The sequence below is a fragment of the Anabrus simplex genome, chromosome 2 (assembly GCF_040414725.1).
Source record: "Anabrus simplex isolate iqAnaSimp1 chromosome 2, ASM4041472v1, whole genome shotgun sequence".
NCBI classification, from domain to species: Eukaryota; Metazoa; Arthropoda; class Insecta; order Orthoptera; family Tettigoniidae; genus Anabrus; species Anabrus simplex.
Genome location: NC_090266.1, coordinates 310,874,984 through 310,893,676, shown reverse-complemented (window position 1 = coordinate 310,893,676; position 18,693 = coordinate 310,874,984). Strand labels below are relative to the sequence as shown.

Genomic DNA, 18,693 nt, shown 5'->3' with positions numbered 1-18,693 from the left:
TTGCCAAGGGGCACCACAGTCCAATTCCGGTGACGATATGCAATTCCATTTGCAGAGTGAGTCTCTGCATCTTCCATGGCCTGTCCAAACTCTGTTAAGAATGAACCACTGGCTGCACAGTAGGTGGAATCCACTAATAATTTGCGCACCAGAAAATATGTTGTGGAGGGACAAGTCTGTTGAATATTCCCAGCGGTCTTCCCAAACTATCCCAGCGTTAAAGTTGTTGCGGGTCATGTCAGCAGCATCATGCAAAGGTGGATGGCATGACTTCAACCTCTGAAAAGCGCAGCGATGTCTTCTTGTACCGGTAGTTGGGGGTTTTTGTAGATTATACGGTACTCTCTAAAGAAGGCATTCGATCTGTGCAGATCACGTGGCATTATTGCCGTGAGCAGTGGGAGCCACCAGACTGGCATCGATCTGATCGTGCCCAAAATAAGGTGCATACTACTGTTCAGCATTGTTCTTGAATGTCACAATGTGATTACCAGACAATTTAATTATTGCCTTCATTAAAGGTTAGTTTAAACGAAAGGATCACCGAATCCAACATTCATTTAGGACGGTTAATGAGTGGATCTAATCCTAATTTGGAAGGGTGCATTAATGAATCTATTGCTAATTTAGAGGGTCGCATAAATGAGTCCAATGCTAGCATGAATCAGCTCGGTGCTAATTTAGAAAGTCGCATTGCACAACTAAATGAATCTAATGCTGCAACTAATGCTAGTATGAATCAGCCCAGTGCTAATTTAGAAGGTCGTATTAATGAATCTAATGCAGCAACCAATGCTAGTATCACTCAACTGACTGAAACTGCCACACAAGTCCAGAAGGGGATTGACACTAAGTTAGCAGAAGTTAATGTCAATCTAGAACGCAGGCCTGCTCAAGCTGGTACCAAAATCGAAAAGCGATTTACCAAGTCCAACACGAAAAGTTCACGGAATACAATGAACGACATACACGTGACTTAGAAGCCATTAGGTAAAATATTAAAACTCAAGTAGTAGAGGACTTGAAAGCTGCCTTTCATACTTCTCAACAAATTATTAAAAAGGCAGAAAGCTTGAAGGCAGTCTTCTAGTCTTCTCATGGAAAGCTGTCACTAGCACAAGCTAAGATAGCGTCCATTCAAGACAATACCCATGATTCCTTCAAAAACAATTTTAACAAATTAAGTAACAAAGTTAACCTGTTGAAAACACAGCAAGTAGAAGCTGATAAACAGAGTTTCGGCTAAAGAGTGCCCATACTCAAATTAGAAGATAGGAAACTTAAAAGGGTCCACCTTTTCAATACAAAAAGGTGGACCCTTTTAAGTTTCCTATCTTCCATTCTCAGTTCAATACGGACAAAAATGAAATTCTTAGATTTAAATTTAAACATACTCAAATTACTCATATAGGTCATGATGTAACAGGCGTTAAACAGGAACTTGAAGAATAAGTTAAAGAAGTCGAAAATTCAGTATGAGAACAAGTCAAGACTATTAAAGTTGAACTATAAGGGAAAATAGAAACACTGAACAACAAAGTATCTCAGATAGAAAAGGACGTATTATCATCTAATTTCCAAGGAGTTAGTGGAAAAAACCTAACATTTCTTCAGTAATGAGGATATCAGACGATAAAACAGTGAAATTTTCCAGGAAGGAAGAATATACAGCAAAGGAATTCCTTCTTAATGTAGAGGAATATTTCCAGGAAAATCATGTAAGTCCCGATCATCTGTTACGCATAGCGTCCAGGTTATTAGAAGGACGGGCATTAACGTGGTACACTGCATTTCAATTTAATATAAAGACTTACGATGAGTTTAAAGAGGGACTAATCAAAAGGTTTTGGAACACAGAAATGCAGCATTTAATTAAACTTCAATTATATTCTCAGAAATATGAGGCGTATAGTTTCAAACACGACCAAGTCCATCTTTTTCACGTTCTGATGTTTTGACTTCCATGTATTGCTCTTTACAAGATGAATACAGCGGGAACGAAGGTGGGTTTCAAATCCGGCCAGATTACATTTAAAATTGCAGCAAAGAATGAGGTTTCATATCAAAGTCGGCCAAGTCCCTGTTAACCCACACGGGCCAATAATCCTGCGCTATCTAGTTACGTGTTTTCTTCCGGTAATATGGCGGCCTGACGTTTGTTCGAGTCACATGTGGTGGTTTTGTTTGCGTGTATTTTAATAAATATTCTATAAATAATAAATATATACATAATCAATTGGTCGTTTTTAATAGTATTCATATTTGCTGTGCAATAAAATGGAGGAAATTAATAAACGCCGTACCAGAAAGCGGCAACGTGATCTTTCCACCTTGAAGCGCATGAGGGTAAACAGCTGAGATGAGTACAATCAACAACGTGTTGTTAGTGGTGATTTAATCAAGGTTCGGTGATATGTTTCGAAGGCGCGATGGTACTGAATAGGTATAATATGAAGAATATACATTGAAGTAGCTACATGAATCCATATATTTGCAAAATATACGCTATTTAAATGTTAATTAGCCTCTACATTGGTTACAATGTTGGGTAATTTTACACAAACATAATGTTTAAAATAATAATCTTTAAAAAGATTTTTCACTAAATCATATATAATTTTTAATCATATTTGTTCTAAATAAAGCCAAAATGGAAAATAGGCCTAATCTAGATTTCTTTTTTCTTTAGGTATTAGGCCAAATTTTTTAATATACGTTTCAAAGATGGCCAAGTCCTCTTACGTAAGTTTCAAAATCGGCCAAGTCCCAGAGTTAGTTTCAAACATGGTCAAGTCCAAATTTTAAAAACATTTTTCAATTCATGTAATATATTTAGACTGTAAAAATTGTATGGTAATGAATCAGAAGCCTCTGCTAAGCAACATAAAGATTAAAGTGTCTGAATATATATGAATTAATAACCTAAACGAGTTTTTTGCTTCTCCTGAAAAAAAACAGCTCAACGGACTTGGCCATGTTTGAAACTATACGCTTCATATAATACAGCTATAAATTCTTCACGTTATTCTGATTTTCTGATTTTGCAATTAAGAAGATGCAATTTTTTTACCCTCCCCTACCGGAGCAAGAATTAATACAGGTGGTGACATTGCAATTTCCAGCGAATGTACAGGAAATCTTGGTAGCGGCCAACGTGCAAGATCTGGAACAGCTAGACGACGTTCTGCGGAGGCTTGACCCTGCACATATGCAGAATTTACCGAAACGAAGCAAAACAAAAGATGTTACAGCCAATCATTTAGAAGTTAAGACCCAAGTTAGACCGAACCTCGAACCTCAAGACGCGAGAGAATTTCAAAGAGACCCACCATATTGTCATAGGAGATTCAGGAGATGTCCACCAGGAGGAACACCATACAAACGAGAGCAAACTTGGAGGTAACCTACAAACACATCAAACCGTGATAAAAATTCCCAGAGGGCGGAACTTGAAAAGTGATGGAGAGAGACACATGAACACATTCAGAACCGAAATAAGGATGAAAGATTACCAGGCACTGTTTCTTTGGAATACCAAGAAAACATTAGGAGGCAAAACAATACGTCTGAAACAAATCCCGAATCAAAGGGTGCAATAAAAAAAACACCAATGACACAAAAAAGAGATTGCCTAAAATCCGAAGCGATGGAGAGGTACTCTGTACTACAGCTATCAACTACTGGTATCTGGATGGAACAGAATTATTGTATGAAGACCCCATACCAGCACAACCAAAAATCCAGCGTAGTCTTCTGGTCATCAACATTAAAATAAGCCATATCAATGTTACTTCTTTGATAGATTCTGACGTTCAGGCATCCCTGATTTCTGACAAATTGATGGTGAACGTAACGGGGAAAGATGATGTACTTATAATACCTGTCGCTCAGGTGAAAATAAAGGGAATTGTACCAGATAAAAGTATCAAATGCAAATTACAGGCATTTGTGGAGTTTGAAATTGAAGGTATCCTATTTAAATACATATTTCCAGTATTACCTCAGATGAAGGTTCAACGTTATATTGGGATGTGATTTTCTTGTAAAATATAGAGGAATAACTGATTACCCTGCCAACATGATAAGGTTTGTTGACGTCTGCTCTGTAGAGTTACAGTTGGTTAATTATGAAAATGTGAGGTGCCAGGGATTTGATACCCCAGTAGAAGAAACCGAAGGCATGATGAGCGATGCTCCGCCTATCGGAGATATTGAATATGAAGGGGATAGACCTGATGAAGTAGGACCTGTCCAGAGCCAATAATTGCCCATCATCAATGATGATTTTGACGGAGGTCGTGGTTACTTCACTGCACATTCAATGCACGTGTAATACATAAGTAGCTACTTCACAAAGATCGGTCATATTCTTTTAAAGCTACATTTCCCTTGAGTGGATTTTTGCAAACTGAAAGCACATTTCATTTTTTCAAGTTGTTTTTGTTGCTTGGGTCATCAGTCCATACACTGGTTTGATGCAGCAGTCCATACCCCCCTATTCTATGCTAACCTTTTCATTTCTATGTGACTACTGCATCCTACATCTACACTAATCTGTTTGTCATATTCATACCTTGGTCTACCCCTGCCGTTTTTACTGCCTTCACTTCCCCAAAAACTAACTAAACAAGGCCAGGGTGTCTTAAGATGTGCCCTATCATTCTGTTTCTTCTTCTGGTCAAATTTTGCCAAATCGTTCTCCTCTCAATAATTCGATTCACTATCTATTTATTTGTGAGTCAATCTACCCATCTCACCTTTAGCATTCTTCTGTAACACCACATTTCAAAAGCTTCTATTCTATTTCTTTCTGAGCTAGTTATCATCCAAGTTTCAGTTCCATACAATGCCGTGCTCAAGACTAAAGTCTCCCTAATTCCTATACCAATGTTCGAAGTGAGCAAATGTCTTTTCTTAAGAAAGGCCCTTCCTTGCTTGTGCTAGTCTGCATTTTACGTCCTCCTTATTTCTGCTAACAAACAAAGTAACAATAATCATCCAGTTCCTTAAAGACTTCATTTCCTAACTTAATATTTCCTGCATCACCAGATTTCATTCGATTGCACTCCATTACCATTGTTTCAGATTGATTTATTTTCATCTTGTACTCCTTCTACAGGAATGTGTCATACCATTCAGCAATTCCTCCAGATCTCCTGCAGACTCAGATAATATATCAATATAATTGGCAAATCTCAGAGTTTTTCTTTCCTTTATTACAAGTTCTGTGTAAATATTGAAAAGGAGGGGGGACAAACTGCAGCCTTGCCTCACTACTTTCTCTGGATTGCTGCTGCTTTTACATAGCCTTCTATTCTTACACGGTAGACTGATTTTTATACAGATTGTAGACAATTCTTCTTTCTCGGTATCCAATCCCGATCACCTTCAGAATCACAAATGGCTTGGTCCAATCAACATTATCAAATGCCTTTCCTAGATCTATGAATGGCATTTCATTTTTTCAAGTTGTTTTTGTTGCTTGGGTCATCAGTCCATACACTGGTTTGATGCAGCAGTCCATACCACCCTATTCTATGCTAACCTTTTCATTTCTATGTGACTACCGCATCCTACATCTACACTAATCTGTTTGTCATATTCATTACATATTCTTTCTCAATTCGATTCTCTAAGATAAGACGTAAAGTCAGGATTGCTTCACGTGTTCCTACGTGTTCAGCTTGAACTTGTCCATCCATTCTGCTGTAAATAACATATGTTAAAATTTTGCAAGCATGAAATATTAAACTAATGGTGCGGTAGTTTTCACACTTGTCAGCCCCTGATTTCTTGTAGGTATAACAACATTCTCTCTAAAATCAGATGGCACTTCTCCTGTATCTTCCTTTTTACACACTAAGTGGAATAACCTCCCTGTGCTGGTTTCTCCTATCGCGGTCAGTCATTCTAAGCATAGGTCATCAATTGCAGGTTTATTGTTCCTATTTTGGTGTCTCAAAGCTCTGTTGAATTTTGACCTCAAAATTGGGTCTCCCATTTCATCAGCATCAACAGCTTCTTCTTGTTCTAGAACCCTATCATCTACTTCTTTAACCTGATACTACTCTTGGATATGTTCCTGCCACCTTCCTGCCTTGTCTTCTTTTCCTAGAAGTGGTTTTCCTTCAGAGCTCTTAATATTCATACACCTAGTTTTCCTTTCTCCAAAGGTTTCCTGATTTTCCTAATGCGGCATCTACCTTTCCTACGACTAAACCACCTTCAACATCCTTGCACTTCTCTTTCAGACATTCTTCCTTAGCTGACCTGCATTTTCTATCAACTTCATTCTTTAATCACATGTATTCTTTTCTGCGCTCCTCATTTTTTACATTCTGGTATTTCCGCAGTTCATGAATCAGGTCTAGTATCTTCCGAGTTAACCACTGATTCTTATCTGATCTTACCTTTCTTCAGCAGCCCTATTGATCTCTTTCTTCATGACTGTCCACTCTCAATCTATTGTGTTTCCTTCAGCCTTTTAATTTAGTTCTTGGGCAATATATTCCTTGAAACAATCCCTCACACTCTTTTCTTTCTACTTATCTAGGACCCATCTTCTTGCATTCTTTCATTTCTTTCATTTCTTCAATTTCAATTTCTTCAACTTCAGATGACATTTCATGACCACCACATTGTGGTCAGTGTCCATGTCTGTTCCTGGAAACATCTTGCAATACAACACCTTGTTTCTGTACCTCCAGGTCTTGTTGACGTGTACAGCTGCTGTTTGTGGTGTTTGAACCAAGTATTAGCAAGGACTAAATTATGATCTGTGCAGAATTCAACTAGCCAACTTCCTCTTTCATTCCTTTGTCCAGCCTGAATTCTGCTACGGCATTACCTTCTCTTGCTTGGCCTACCACTGCGTTCCAATCTCTCACCGCTATTAGATTCTCATCTCCTTTTACATATTCTATTACATCTTCTATCTCTTCATATATTCATCTTCTGCTGAACTAGTACGCATAAAAACGTGCACTATTGTGGTGGGCATTGGCTTGATGTCTATCTTGACAACAACGATATGTTCACTATGCTGGTCGTAGCAGCTTCCCCCCTGCCCTGCGACTTTTTTTATTCATTATTAAACCAACTACTGCATTTCCTATTTTGTGTTGATAATTCTGTAGTCACCTGACTAAAAATCCTGCTCTTCTTGTCAATGTACTTCACTTATACCAACTGCATCTAATTTTAGTCTATCCATTTCCCTTTTTTCAGATTCTCTAACCTACAGCATTTCAAACTCCTAACATTCCACGCTCCGACTCACAGAATGTCAGCATTGATCTTCCTGATGTTTGCCCCCTCCTGTGTAGTCCCATCCCGGAGATCCAAATGGGGTTCTATTTTACCTCCGGAATATTTTACCCAGAAGGAAGCCATCATCAGTACATCATTCATTTATACAAGGAGAGCTGCATGTCCTCGGGAGTAAGTTATGGCTGTAGTTCCCATTGTTTTCAGCCACGTAGCAGTATCAAAACAAGTAAGCAATGCTGAACATTATTACAAGGCCACATCAGTCAATCATCCACACTGCCACCCTTGAAACTTTCGAAAGGCTGCTACCACCCTTTTAACAAACCATTCGTTAGTCTGATCAATCGACAGATACCACTCCGATATGGTTGCATGTATGGTTCAGCTATCTGCTTCACTGGGGCGCGCAAGCCTCCCCACTGCGGCAATGTCACATGATTCACAGGGGAGCTCTGAAGTTATATTCTTATTAAATATGCTGGTAGGTTAACTGAACTGCACTGAAGTTTGAAATCAGAAAAGAAAAGTTGTTTCAAATAAATTATGTTTACCATACACAAGATGATCAGTCATGTATAGCCCTCTCCGTGTAAGGACGTACCCTAAGGGTGCAACCTTACCCTTTCTCCCCTGTAATATTAAGGTATCGATTTATAGTTACTTTTCTTGCTGTTGGGTATTTTGCAGGTCTTTTTCAGTGTCGGTAACCATACAGTTTAGGGACCCTACTTGCCGATACGACGTCTTACATTAACCGTTAATCTGGCACGTTGGCAACGTTCAATCACTGTTCTAGCATGAATTGTGTGTTGCCACCGCATCGCCGTTAAAGTCACTAGTGATACATTTGCGAGAATATTTAAAGCATATTTTCTTTTTCTGTGGGATTGTAAATCTATTTGGCTAATACCAAGTAAGTAGAATTGTGGCATGTTCGGATAATGCATTAACATTGTTTGCGTGAAATGATTCAAGTGCTCAAGTACGTCAGTCTCATGTCTACATCTACCGGTACACGAAATAACTCTTGCGGGACGAAATTTTGGCAGTAGAACTTATAACATTATTATTTTCAAATCCGCAGTGAACTTGAAACCTGACCTAATTTCCGTTCACGGAGCTTGGCACATTAGTATTCCTATATGTTTCCTGATAAGCTTGAAGATATAACCAGCCTGCAGGCTGAAAATATGCCCAATAATTTCTCTCCTTACTGGTTACCGGTGTTGAAGAGAGAAGGAAATGTTCGCGCAAAAGAAAGGGAAGTCATTGGATGTCTGGAACTTTCTAAAATCACACTGCAAAGACTTATTAAATAAACTGCATCGTTTAACACGCCCCTCTTGTCAAGAATATGGTTATAGTACGCCTAGTGTATATCAAAATAAAGACGGATAATTTGAGTGAGAAAGTGTGTTTATTTCCTTAATTCCTCATTGAGCGTGGAAATCGACGAGATATTTAATTATCTTCATTTATTTGATCTTATCTTTTATCATTTACTAGGGTAGGGAAACATTGATTATCGGTGTTTCCTACATTGAGGTTAGTTTGTTATGGTTATGTCTGGTGATTTTAATATGTTACCAGGCAGGTTGGCAGCAGTGATCAGCCATTACAAAAAAGAGAAAAGAAGAGCATCGGGTGGCGATATTTACTTTCTGGGCTATTTCCTTACGTGGAAATTACTATACAGTTGTTCATGATAAACATGTTTGGTTACAAAGTAACATGCAATGGGACAGCATATTACGAGTTCACCATCTTCACGTGGAGTGATAGATGTGTGTGGTACAAAGACTGATATCTATTTCCTTTTCACACTTTGGTCTTACCTGGCAAAAGTGTCCTGAAGTCAGTTACATGTTTCTCACCCCATACATATTGTGAGTTCAGTGCTAATTCAACCTCATGCATGGTAACAATTGGTTGAAAGAATTCCTTGCTGTCCAATAGGGAGCTTTCAGGACAAGCGACTAACACAAACACTTCCACCTGGAACATGTAACAAGTGAGATACAAACTATAACATTCAAATTTTTAGCATTACTTGAATAAATTGTACTTATCAGTTGGCTAATTTAAGAGCCCCAATTCTTGGGTGGGTAATTAAACAAATAAACTTAGGTTTTGAAATGTGAAAGATAATCAGCCGCGATGACAACCACTGTAAATGACTGAGGAAAAAGCGTAAGTGAATTTTTATAATAATGATAATAAAGAAACCCCTTATTTTTCATGGAACTAAGTTCCTCCAGTAAATTCATAAAAAGAAAATAGTGGCTTACATTGAACAACATTTTGACAAGGCACAGGTAATACCAGGTGTATGCCTAAGTTTTTGCCGGTTTTTGTGGTAATGGAGAAACATAATTTTCAAGGGAAATTCATTTTTTGTTTATTCAAAATGTTGGCCATTGGCTTCTACATACTTCGTGCATCTTTCAGGTGAGTTATGAATACCATGCCAGAAAAACTGCTTGTCTTTTATGGCAAACATTCGTCAAGCCATTTTCCAACTTCCTCCAAATAGCTGAAGTGCTGCTCTGCGAGTGCGTGCCCCATTGATGCGAAGATATGACAGTCAGATGGTGCCAGGTCGGGGCAGTAGGGTGAATGCGGAACGATGTCCCATCCAAGCGATTTCAAGGGGTCTTTCACTGGTTTTGCTATGTGAGACGGCGCAATGTCGTGTAACAAAAAATCACTTTGCCATGTCTTCTGGCCCATTCTGGTTGTCTTTCAATGAATGCGTGATTTAAATGAATCAATTGTTGGCGATAGTTGAGTTTGAGTTGGGTCATAATCCAGGAATGCCTGCAATTGCTTGTCTTCGCACTTTTGTGGTCTATCAGAGCGCGCACTGTCTTTCACATTGAAATCACCATGTTTAAATTGTCAAAACCATGTCTCACATGTTCAAATCGATGGAGCGTGTTGACTATATGTTTCTACCAGCAAACAATTACTTTCCACAGCCTTTTTCTTTTGAATAAATAAGAAAATGTTATTTTTTAGGCACAAACGTCGACACGATCACCGAACAATACAACACAGATGATAGTGGACTGAACTTGTGTGTGTTGGTAGGTTGTCAGACGAACAAACTGACGTATGTGTCAAATTCATATGCTGTGTACTGTTCGCTGGCGCCATCTCTTAGTGAAACCGGAAAATACTTATGCATACACCTGGTTAAAAGGAACAAACAAGAGTCAAATGAAGTCGTTTCACACTTTGGTAATTAAATGGCAAAAGTGTCCTGAAGTCAGTTATTTGTTTCTCACCCCATACATTTTGAGTTCAGTGCTAATTTAACCTCATGCATGGTAACAACTGGTAGGAAGAATTGCTTGCTGTCCAACAGGGAGTTTTCAGGAAAAGGAAAACATACAGGATGAACCAATGACAGGTCAGTATAGGAAGAGGAAACTAGGAGAAACATAAAAACAAAAAGGAGAAGAATAAGTACAATCCCCACATCTTCAAGCAGACAGGCTCTCTCCTCATCAAGCCCAGTTCTTCTACATTAACTTTTTCTCAGGCCCCAACAAACTCGTTTCTGCCTCCCAGCTTCATCAGGAGGGTGGGCTTCAGGACTTGTTGAGGGGCCATCTCGACAGATTTTCAGTCTTGACGCGGGAAGTGTGCGATAAGAAGAAAGATGGACGAACAAAGGAAACAGGAAGAGACAAAAAGATAAAAATGAAAGCACGTGGTAAAAGACTAGGCACATGGAACAAACACAAAAGGAGAAAAGGAACCCAACAGGTCAATATAGTAATGGAAATGAACAAACAAGTGTCAAATCAAGTCATATATAGAAAAATGTTGAACATGGAAAGGAACACACAATATGATCAACAGGTCAGTGTGGGAACAAAATTATACTCAGAAAGAGGACACAAGGACAAACATTAAAACACAAATGCACAACTTAGTTTTCATAAGAATATGTTCATGTAAGACGCAATAGGGTCATTACAATATTTAGAGTAGATATATGTATGTATGCTTTATAGATTATAAACAGGGCTAGAATTTATAAGTAATAAAAGTAGCTAAATACAGTATGTAATAGTCATTCAAAAAAAAGAATGAGCACACGGTATTGTATGCTCCTTGCATTTAACATTTTATCAGACTTCTGTAATTTTATTTGTTATCAAAATATCATTCACCTCCCATTCAGATACAAATCCCATAGATACCCACAAGAAATATTATATCTATTGGTTCAATTGCTTCTGAGAAAAGTGTACCTGCATGGAACCATGTGCTCATTATTTTCTGAGCAACTGTACATACTGTATATACAAGCTGAACATTTTTGAAACATGGAGTAAAATATGGATTAATTTAAAAAAATATAAATGGTGCATAATAATGTAAAGGATATCTGTATTGTATCAAATTTTCATACTTATAAAAAGAGTATAGTTAAAGATTTGTTGCTTTAACATAAAGGCCACATGATATGGGTATTAAAATAATGACTTTTTTGAACCTGTGCTACAAATTTGTTCATCTTAATCGTTAAATGTCAACTGCCTATTTGTGAAGCAGTGGGTTACAAAACATTATTTTAAATGTTCAGATGTGAACGTTTATCTGTATTCACTGAAAGTCTGCTCAACATCACAAGGAGTATGGGGACATTCTCAACCTAGCAACAACTTGTGGAGTAAAATCCAGATCTAGTTCCACACTTGATTCACCACATAAAATGGCACTGATATTGCAAATGTCATCATAGGGGATCCTTGGCTAGAACTGTATTCAGCTCCACTTTTGCAACCTTTCTGGCTTTTCTACTGCAGCAGTTGAGATGTTCAATCCCCTCCATTACAATGTCAAGGCTTTTGGGCAGAGATGTTTGTTGCTTATGGAGATAATTTAGCACAGTTGTAATAAATGGGAAGTTTTCTTGGATGTACCGTATACAAAATAATTTTCTCACTGTTTCGTCACCAATAACTGACTTTGCAGATACAAGTGAAGCAGTGCTGTCAGAGTCTAAAAGCACTTACCACATTCTTGATGGCTTCAATGTTAACTGCATAGTATGCTACTGCCTCTAAACACGTTCCCCATTTAGTTATGTTTGGTCTGGGTGGCAGTGGCATATCAGAATACATGTCTCTCACAATCTGAATCCTGCTGGAAGCCTTTAAAAAACATTTTCTTCACTGAAGATATTAAAAAGTCCACTTTAAGGTAGCTAGCTCGAATAAGTTCCACACACCAATGAAGGGGATGGGCTGCACTAGTGAAATGAATCATCTTGGGGTAAATTACTTTCAACGCTTCACCAGCTTTCACTATATACGAAGCAGCATCACTGAGAAACAGGAGCACATTTTCATATCTGATACCATTTGGCCACAGAACTGCCATAGTGTTTCTGTTTACCTCTTAGTACCATTTCCTGATACGGGATCGGGGATGAGGTGAGATGAAATTATATGGTATTTTTTATAGCCAGATGCTCTTCCTAATACCAATCTCAGATGAGGAGCTAACACAGATGAAATGAATGATGCTGAATTAAAATGAGTAAAGAGGTGGAAGGAATTGGCTGTGGCCTATGAATAGGAACTGTCCCATCATTTCTCTTGAAATGAAAGTGGAAGCAACAGAAAACCATTCTCAGAACAGCCAACGGTGAGCTCTAAACCCACTCGTCTCCTGAATGCAGAGCTTGGTTCCATAGCCAGAGCGAGTTAACATCCGCGGTTACTCCTCTCATAGAACTGCAAGAGTATCCTTGAAAAATGTGGCTATACTCTTGTTGTTACATTTATCTACAAACTCGCACGATAATAGAACAGGCCTAGGTGGCTCACCATTCACTAAAACGATGACAACGTTCCCAAACATACAGAGCCATCGCTTTGGCCATAAGCACCCATGGCTAGGTTCAGTAAAAAAAAAGACAATTATACATTTTAACTACTTGACAGAATGTAAAGTAACATAATATAACTAATTCAAACAGATCCAAGTCACTACATCCTTGAACAGTCACTTAAACTTTCATTTATACTTTTAACTTCTACCAAAATTCAGATGTGTTATTTTCCTTTTTACATGTTAACTTACATAACCACCGGGTGAGTTAGCCTTGCGGTTAGAGGCGCACAACTGTGAGCTTGCATCCAGGTTCGAATCCCACTGTCGGCAGCCCTGATGATGGTTTTCCGTATTTTATGGCCACGGCTGCTTCCTTCCAACGCCTAGGCCCTTCCTATCCCATCGTCGCAATAAGACCTATCTGTGTCAGTGCAACGTAAAGCCACTAGCTCTGCTCTCTCTAACTTACATAACCTAAAATATAAAGTCACGTTACTCTTGTGACCCAATTGATAATGATACAATCTGAACTAATTTACTATGCAGTATCTGTACATATAAGAACTGTGTTTATTTTTCAGTTCAACTCTCATATTAATGGTGTGTGGACTCCGGAGAGAACTGAGTCAGGTCTTTCGATTTGACGCCATACAGGTGACCTGCGCATCTGTGAGGATGGGGCCCTATCTAAGATGAAATCTAATGCGGAAAAATGTCACAAACACCCAGCCCCCAAGTCAGAGGAATTAACTAATGTAAAAACCCCCAACCCGACCAGGAATCGAACGCGGGACCCTTGAACCTTTGGTTCAACCAATGGTAACCATTTAGCCATGGAGCCGGACTCGATTCAACTGTCCCCTGATAATAACAACAGTACTTTTAGACTGTAATTCCACTGATCTGTTGTAATAAGGACATGGTACATTAATATGCCCTTCATACAAAATTCAAAAAGTAGTAACACTTATAAGCAATTCATAAAAAACGACATACAGTATGTATGATGTGTGTGTGTGTTATCAATTATGGCTTACTAAATTGTAGCCTAATGATTGCAGTAACTCTTAAGGTTTTTATCAAATGAAACTGATAGTCATTATGTAAAACACGCCTTAGTCTTTGTTTTACATGAAAAAATAATACAGTATCAATATATATTTTTTTTATATATCTGCTTTACGTCGCACCGACACCGATAGGTCTTATGGCAACAATGGGATAGGAAAGGGCTAGGAGTGCGAATGAAGCAGCTGTGACCTTAATTAAGGTGCAGCCCTAGCATTTACCTGTTGTGAAAATGGGAAACCATGGCAATCCATCTTCAGGGCTGCCGACGGTGGGGTTCGAACCCACTATCTCCCGGATGCAAGCTCACAGCTGCGTGCCCCTAACGCACGACCAACTCACCCAGTAGTATCAATATTTAAATCATATGTGACAATCTCCAAAAAACCATACCTTAAGTCGGAAAATCACATTTTTGGTTTATTTTATATTTGATAGTAGATACATTTTAGTAGATAAATTTATGATCATTTCCATGAAAACCAGAAATCTCTAGCTTAAAAACTGATTACTTTATGCAACTTTGAAGTTGTTGGAGAGAATTGACTGAATTTCGAGAAAATCAATTGGAAAATGGGGTATAGTACTCCGATAACATATTAAAGATTTAAGCAAATCTGACTGTTTCACTGGTTAAAGGAATACCAGCTTTGAATATTAAAATAATTTTCATAAATATTTAGGAGTTTTATTCTTCCAAAATTAAGTAAGTAAACGTTCAAAATTTGAAAAAAAAAAAAAAAAAAAAAAAAAAAAAAAAAAAAAAAAAAAAGAAGGAAATTTTTGTCTTGCGGCACTCATACAAGCAGAAGTTCTGTCTTAAGATGTAGAAATAAAATATGGATGCAATAATTATAATATAGCAGTAATGCTAATGTTAAAGCTAATGATAATACTAATAAATAAAGATGTAATAATGTTGGATATTTTAAAAGATCCTTCTCAAACTATACACAGTCTGTATTCAATTAATGATTAATAATCTATCTTGTATCCTGTAATAACAAAACTAAATTGTTGCTCATCTATTTGGAATGTTCTTAATTATGCATGGTTTTTCCTTTTGCGAACACAATCCGTCTCGCTACTAGGCCCAGGTTCAGTGGCCTTAATGTCGCCTGATCATTGACACAATGAATCCTCTATTTCTGCCATGCAGTACTCTTGAAATTTGTCGAACAGATATTTCGTCCTCTCTGCAGTCATGGCTTTTACTTCCAACTTCTTAGGTAGGTTCTGAGGAAGATTATCACCTTGCAAATCTTCACAATCACAGTTGGACAGTACAATTTTTCTTGACACGTAATGACCATAGGTATATATATTTATTTTTTAAGCAAGCCTCGGACCTATCGGATTAATGGAGTCCCACTCACATTTGACAGGTGAGGGACTCCTTGGAAACAATTTGGCAAATGAAATGGAATTTGATGGGGACCTATCAATATTAATGGGGCTTATGGAAGAAAGAAAGTAGAACTGGCCGAGTACGTAAAGAGGATGCATCTGGATGTGCTAGAAGTAAATGATGTTTCGGTAAGGGAAGATAACGAGGAAGAGATAAGAGATTATAAACTGTACTTGATGGGGTTAAAAAGGGAAGGGCAGATTGTGGGGTACGGCTGTTCATCAGGAATACTATTGCACGCAACATAGTTTCTGTTAGGCACATAAATGAACGAATGATGTGGGTAGATTTGGCAGTTGGAGGAACTAGGACGAGAATTGTCTCAGTGTATTCAACATGTATGAGTGCAGATGAGGATGAAGTTGACAAGTTTTATGAAGCATTCAATGACATCATAGTCAGGGTCAACAGCAAGGAAAGGATAGTGCTAACGGGCGATTTCAATGTGTGGGTTCAGTACTGGGTCCAATTTTATTTCTAATATTTATGAAAGATATAGGCTCCCTAAAATTACAAGGACAATTATCTCTTTTTGCAGATGATACAAATATTTTCTATGTTGGTACCTCTGCTAAAGAACTTGAGGTAAAAATGCAGTATGACATTAGCTTATTACAAACTTGGCTTTCAAACAATAGACTATCCATTAATCTTAGCAAGACCAACTACATGATTTTTCACAAGCCTTCATGTGCAACTCCTCTTGATCTTACATTAACATTCTTCGATCATCCTTTACCAAGAGCGCAATTTACTAAATTTTTAGGTTTAAAAATAGATGAAATGCTTGACTGGAATGAGCAAGTTAAAACCATATACCGGTACAAAAAAATAACTCCAGCAATTGGAGTGCTTCATAGGCTAAGATATAAATTCAACCATAAGTTTTTAAAATCTATTTATCATGCTCTCATTGAAAGTCACCTGACTTATATGATTCATGTTTGGGGAAAGTTTGTTGTTACCACAAAGATGCACACACAAAATGCTGTCAATTGTGTAGGTACACTTTTATTTACACCTTATATACACATTACACACACATCGATAAATTACCATTTTGAACACTTGATTGCTAAGAAGAATAAGAAGAATAAGAAGAAGAAACTGCAACACTTGCATGTCAACCAACTACCAATGCAACAAATTCACATACTCGATTAACGACTTGCACTCATCACTATCACTAAAACAACTCCACTCAACCCTCAAGACTGCCTCTTTATATACATTGCCTGGCCAGGCTTATAGAAGAATATGGCACAACATGTTTTCTCGTAATTTCGAGAGTCTCCAGTAGCCTATTCACAATGAATGGATTTCTATGTAACTTTCTAGTGCCAAAGATACATTGTTCTGGAAAATTACCTTGTGTTGCACAACACTGCATTGGATTTACACATCATACATACAGGTAATAATAAATTATATATTATTAATTACGTGTTCTTACATCAAATAAACTCTTATTAATATGCATAAAGCAAACGTGCCAAAACATAACCTCACATACAACACACAGATAATAAGACCATGATTTATACCTAATAAAGTCTGGACATAACTACATAAATCATAATCATAATAATAATAATAGACATAAACAACTTCATAGCCACACCTCATGAGTAATAATAATAATAATAATAATAATAATAATAATAATAATAATAATAATAATAATAGAGCTCGATATTTCCATTATTTACCGATGGGTTAGAGAATTGTTTCCAAGTTATACTAGTCCATTACACTTGAGTCGTCTATTTGCAAAACCGGCCATCTCCAAATGGTTAAATTTTTCAGGAGACTGAAAGAACGTATAAAATCTAAATAAAGAGATTTAGAATTATTTTTATTTGCTATGTCACTTCTAAATAGCATTGTAATGAATGTTACAGAATGCCAATGTTTTATTCGTATAATTATTTGAAATATTTAAAGTTCAAATTTGGAGATGGCTGGGTTTGGACCAAACTAAAGAAACGTTAAAAAACATTAAACATTAATGCCATTGTCTACACTGTGCTCACATGCATCTCCCTCATCTTCTGGGTTGTTTTGTGGAAGGTTATCGTTATCAGTGAGTTCTTTGTAAAACTTAAGCACTTCAACATTTCTCCACTGAGTCCCAAAATGTTTAGTCAATAGAGATTCAACATCTTTTGCCTTTAAATTCTTTACTATTTTACCAGTATGTATAACTTTTGGATTCATCATCAAAATATTTTTGCCTTTCTTACAAACTCCTAATTTTGTTCCAACGTCTATTCTGTAGTTGGGTTCACCCTGATTTAACACTGAATTGCCTCCTTTTGATTTGGTCAAAATAACCCTTTTCGCAGCAGAAAATTTGAAGTGCCATTTCCCTGTAGGCTTGAAAATAGAAGTACATTCTGTTTCCCAGTCAAAGTCGGGAACATTGTCATCTTTCCCTAGATGAAATAATATGCCATTATGAGAAAGAATATGAAATTCCTCAGGTTGTATTAAAGTTTCTATTTTCTTTCTTTGTTTTTTAATGAGTCCGAAAAATCTATCGGATGGTAAAAATGAATGGCCTGTCACAGGGAAAATTAACTCAATTTCCTTAATGCTTCTAGGTGCCTTTGTGCCAAACCAAAAGGAGAGCATTGATATCATAACAGAATTTTTCTCCCCCCCGACCCCCCTCATCCATCAGCAAAACACCTTATAAAATGAAACATTGGACATATCAGTAGTAGTTAGCTTACGATAAAGCGCTGATGCTATTTCATCGCCTTTTTCTGGCCCTTTCAGGTGTCATTTCATTAACCTTAGTGTCCATTTTTCCCAATATAATTATAATAGCTACTCAGTTCTATGATAAAAGCCACAACTTTCCTTACAACAGAACTATAACACCTTCAATAGTCACCATGAATAAGCTGTTCTTTCCCACACAATTGCTGCGATTCCTCTGCCCTCTAGCGTTGGAGGAGATGGCCGGTACTGCAACTCATAACCATACGCGGACAGCCGTGTTTGCAACTAACTCCAATCTCTGATGAAGTAAATAAGCTGGTTGGAGGCTGAGCTTGCAGCTAATAGTTTGCCACCTTGTGTAAAAGTAG

General features: G+C 37.5%; 1 protein-coding gene across 1 annotated transcript in view; it reads right to left on the bottom strand.

The window, feature by feature from the left end:
* The window catches only part of Dph2 (Diphthamide biosynthesis 2), a 183,223-nt gene that overhangs the window by 25,416 nt on the left and 139,114 nt on the right, over positions 1-18,693 (bottom strand). Inside the window, exon 6 of the mRNA XM_067139051.2 lies at positions 9,105-9,264. Coding sequence (XP_066995152.2) covers positions 9,105-9,264 — 160 coding nt within the window. The remainder of the gene's footprint in view (positions 1-9,104; positions 9,265-18,693) is intronic.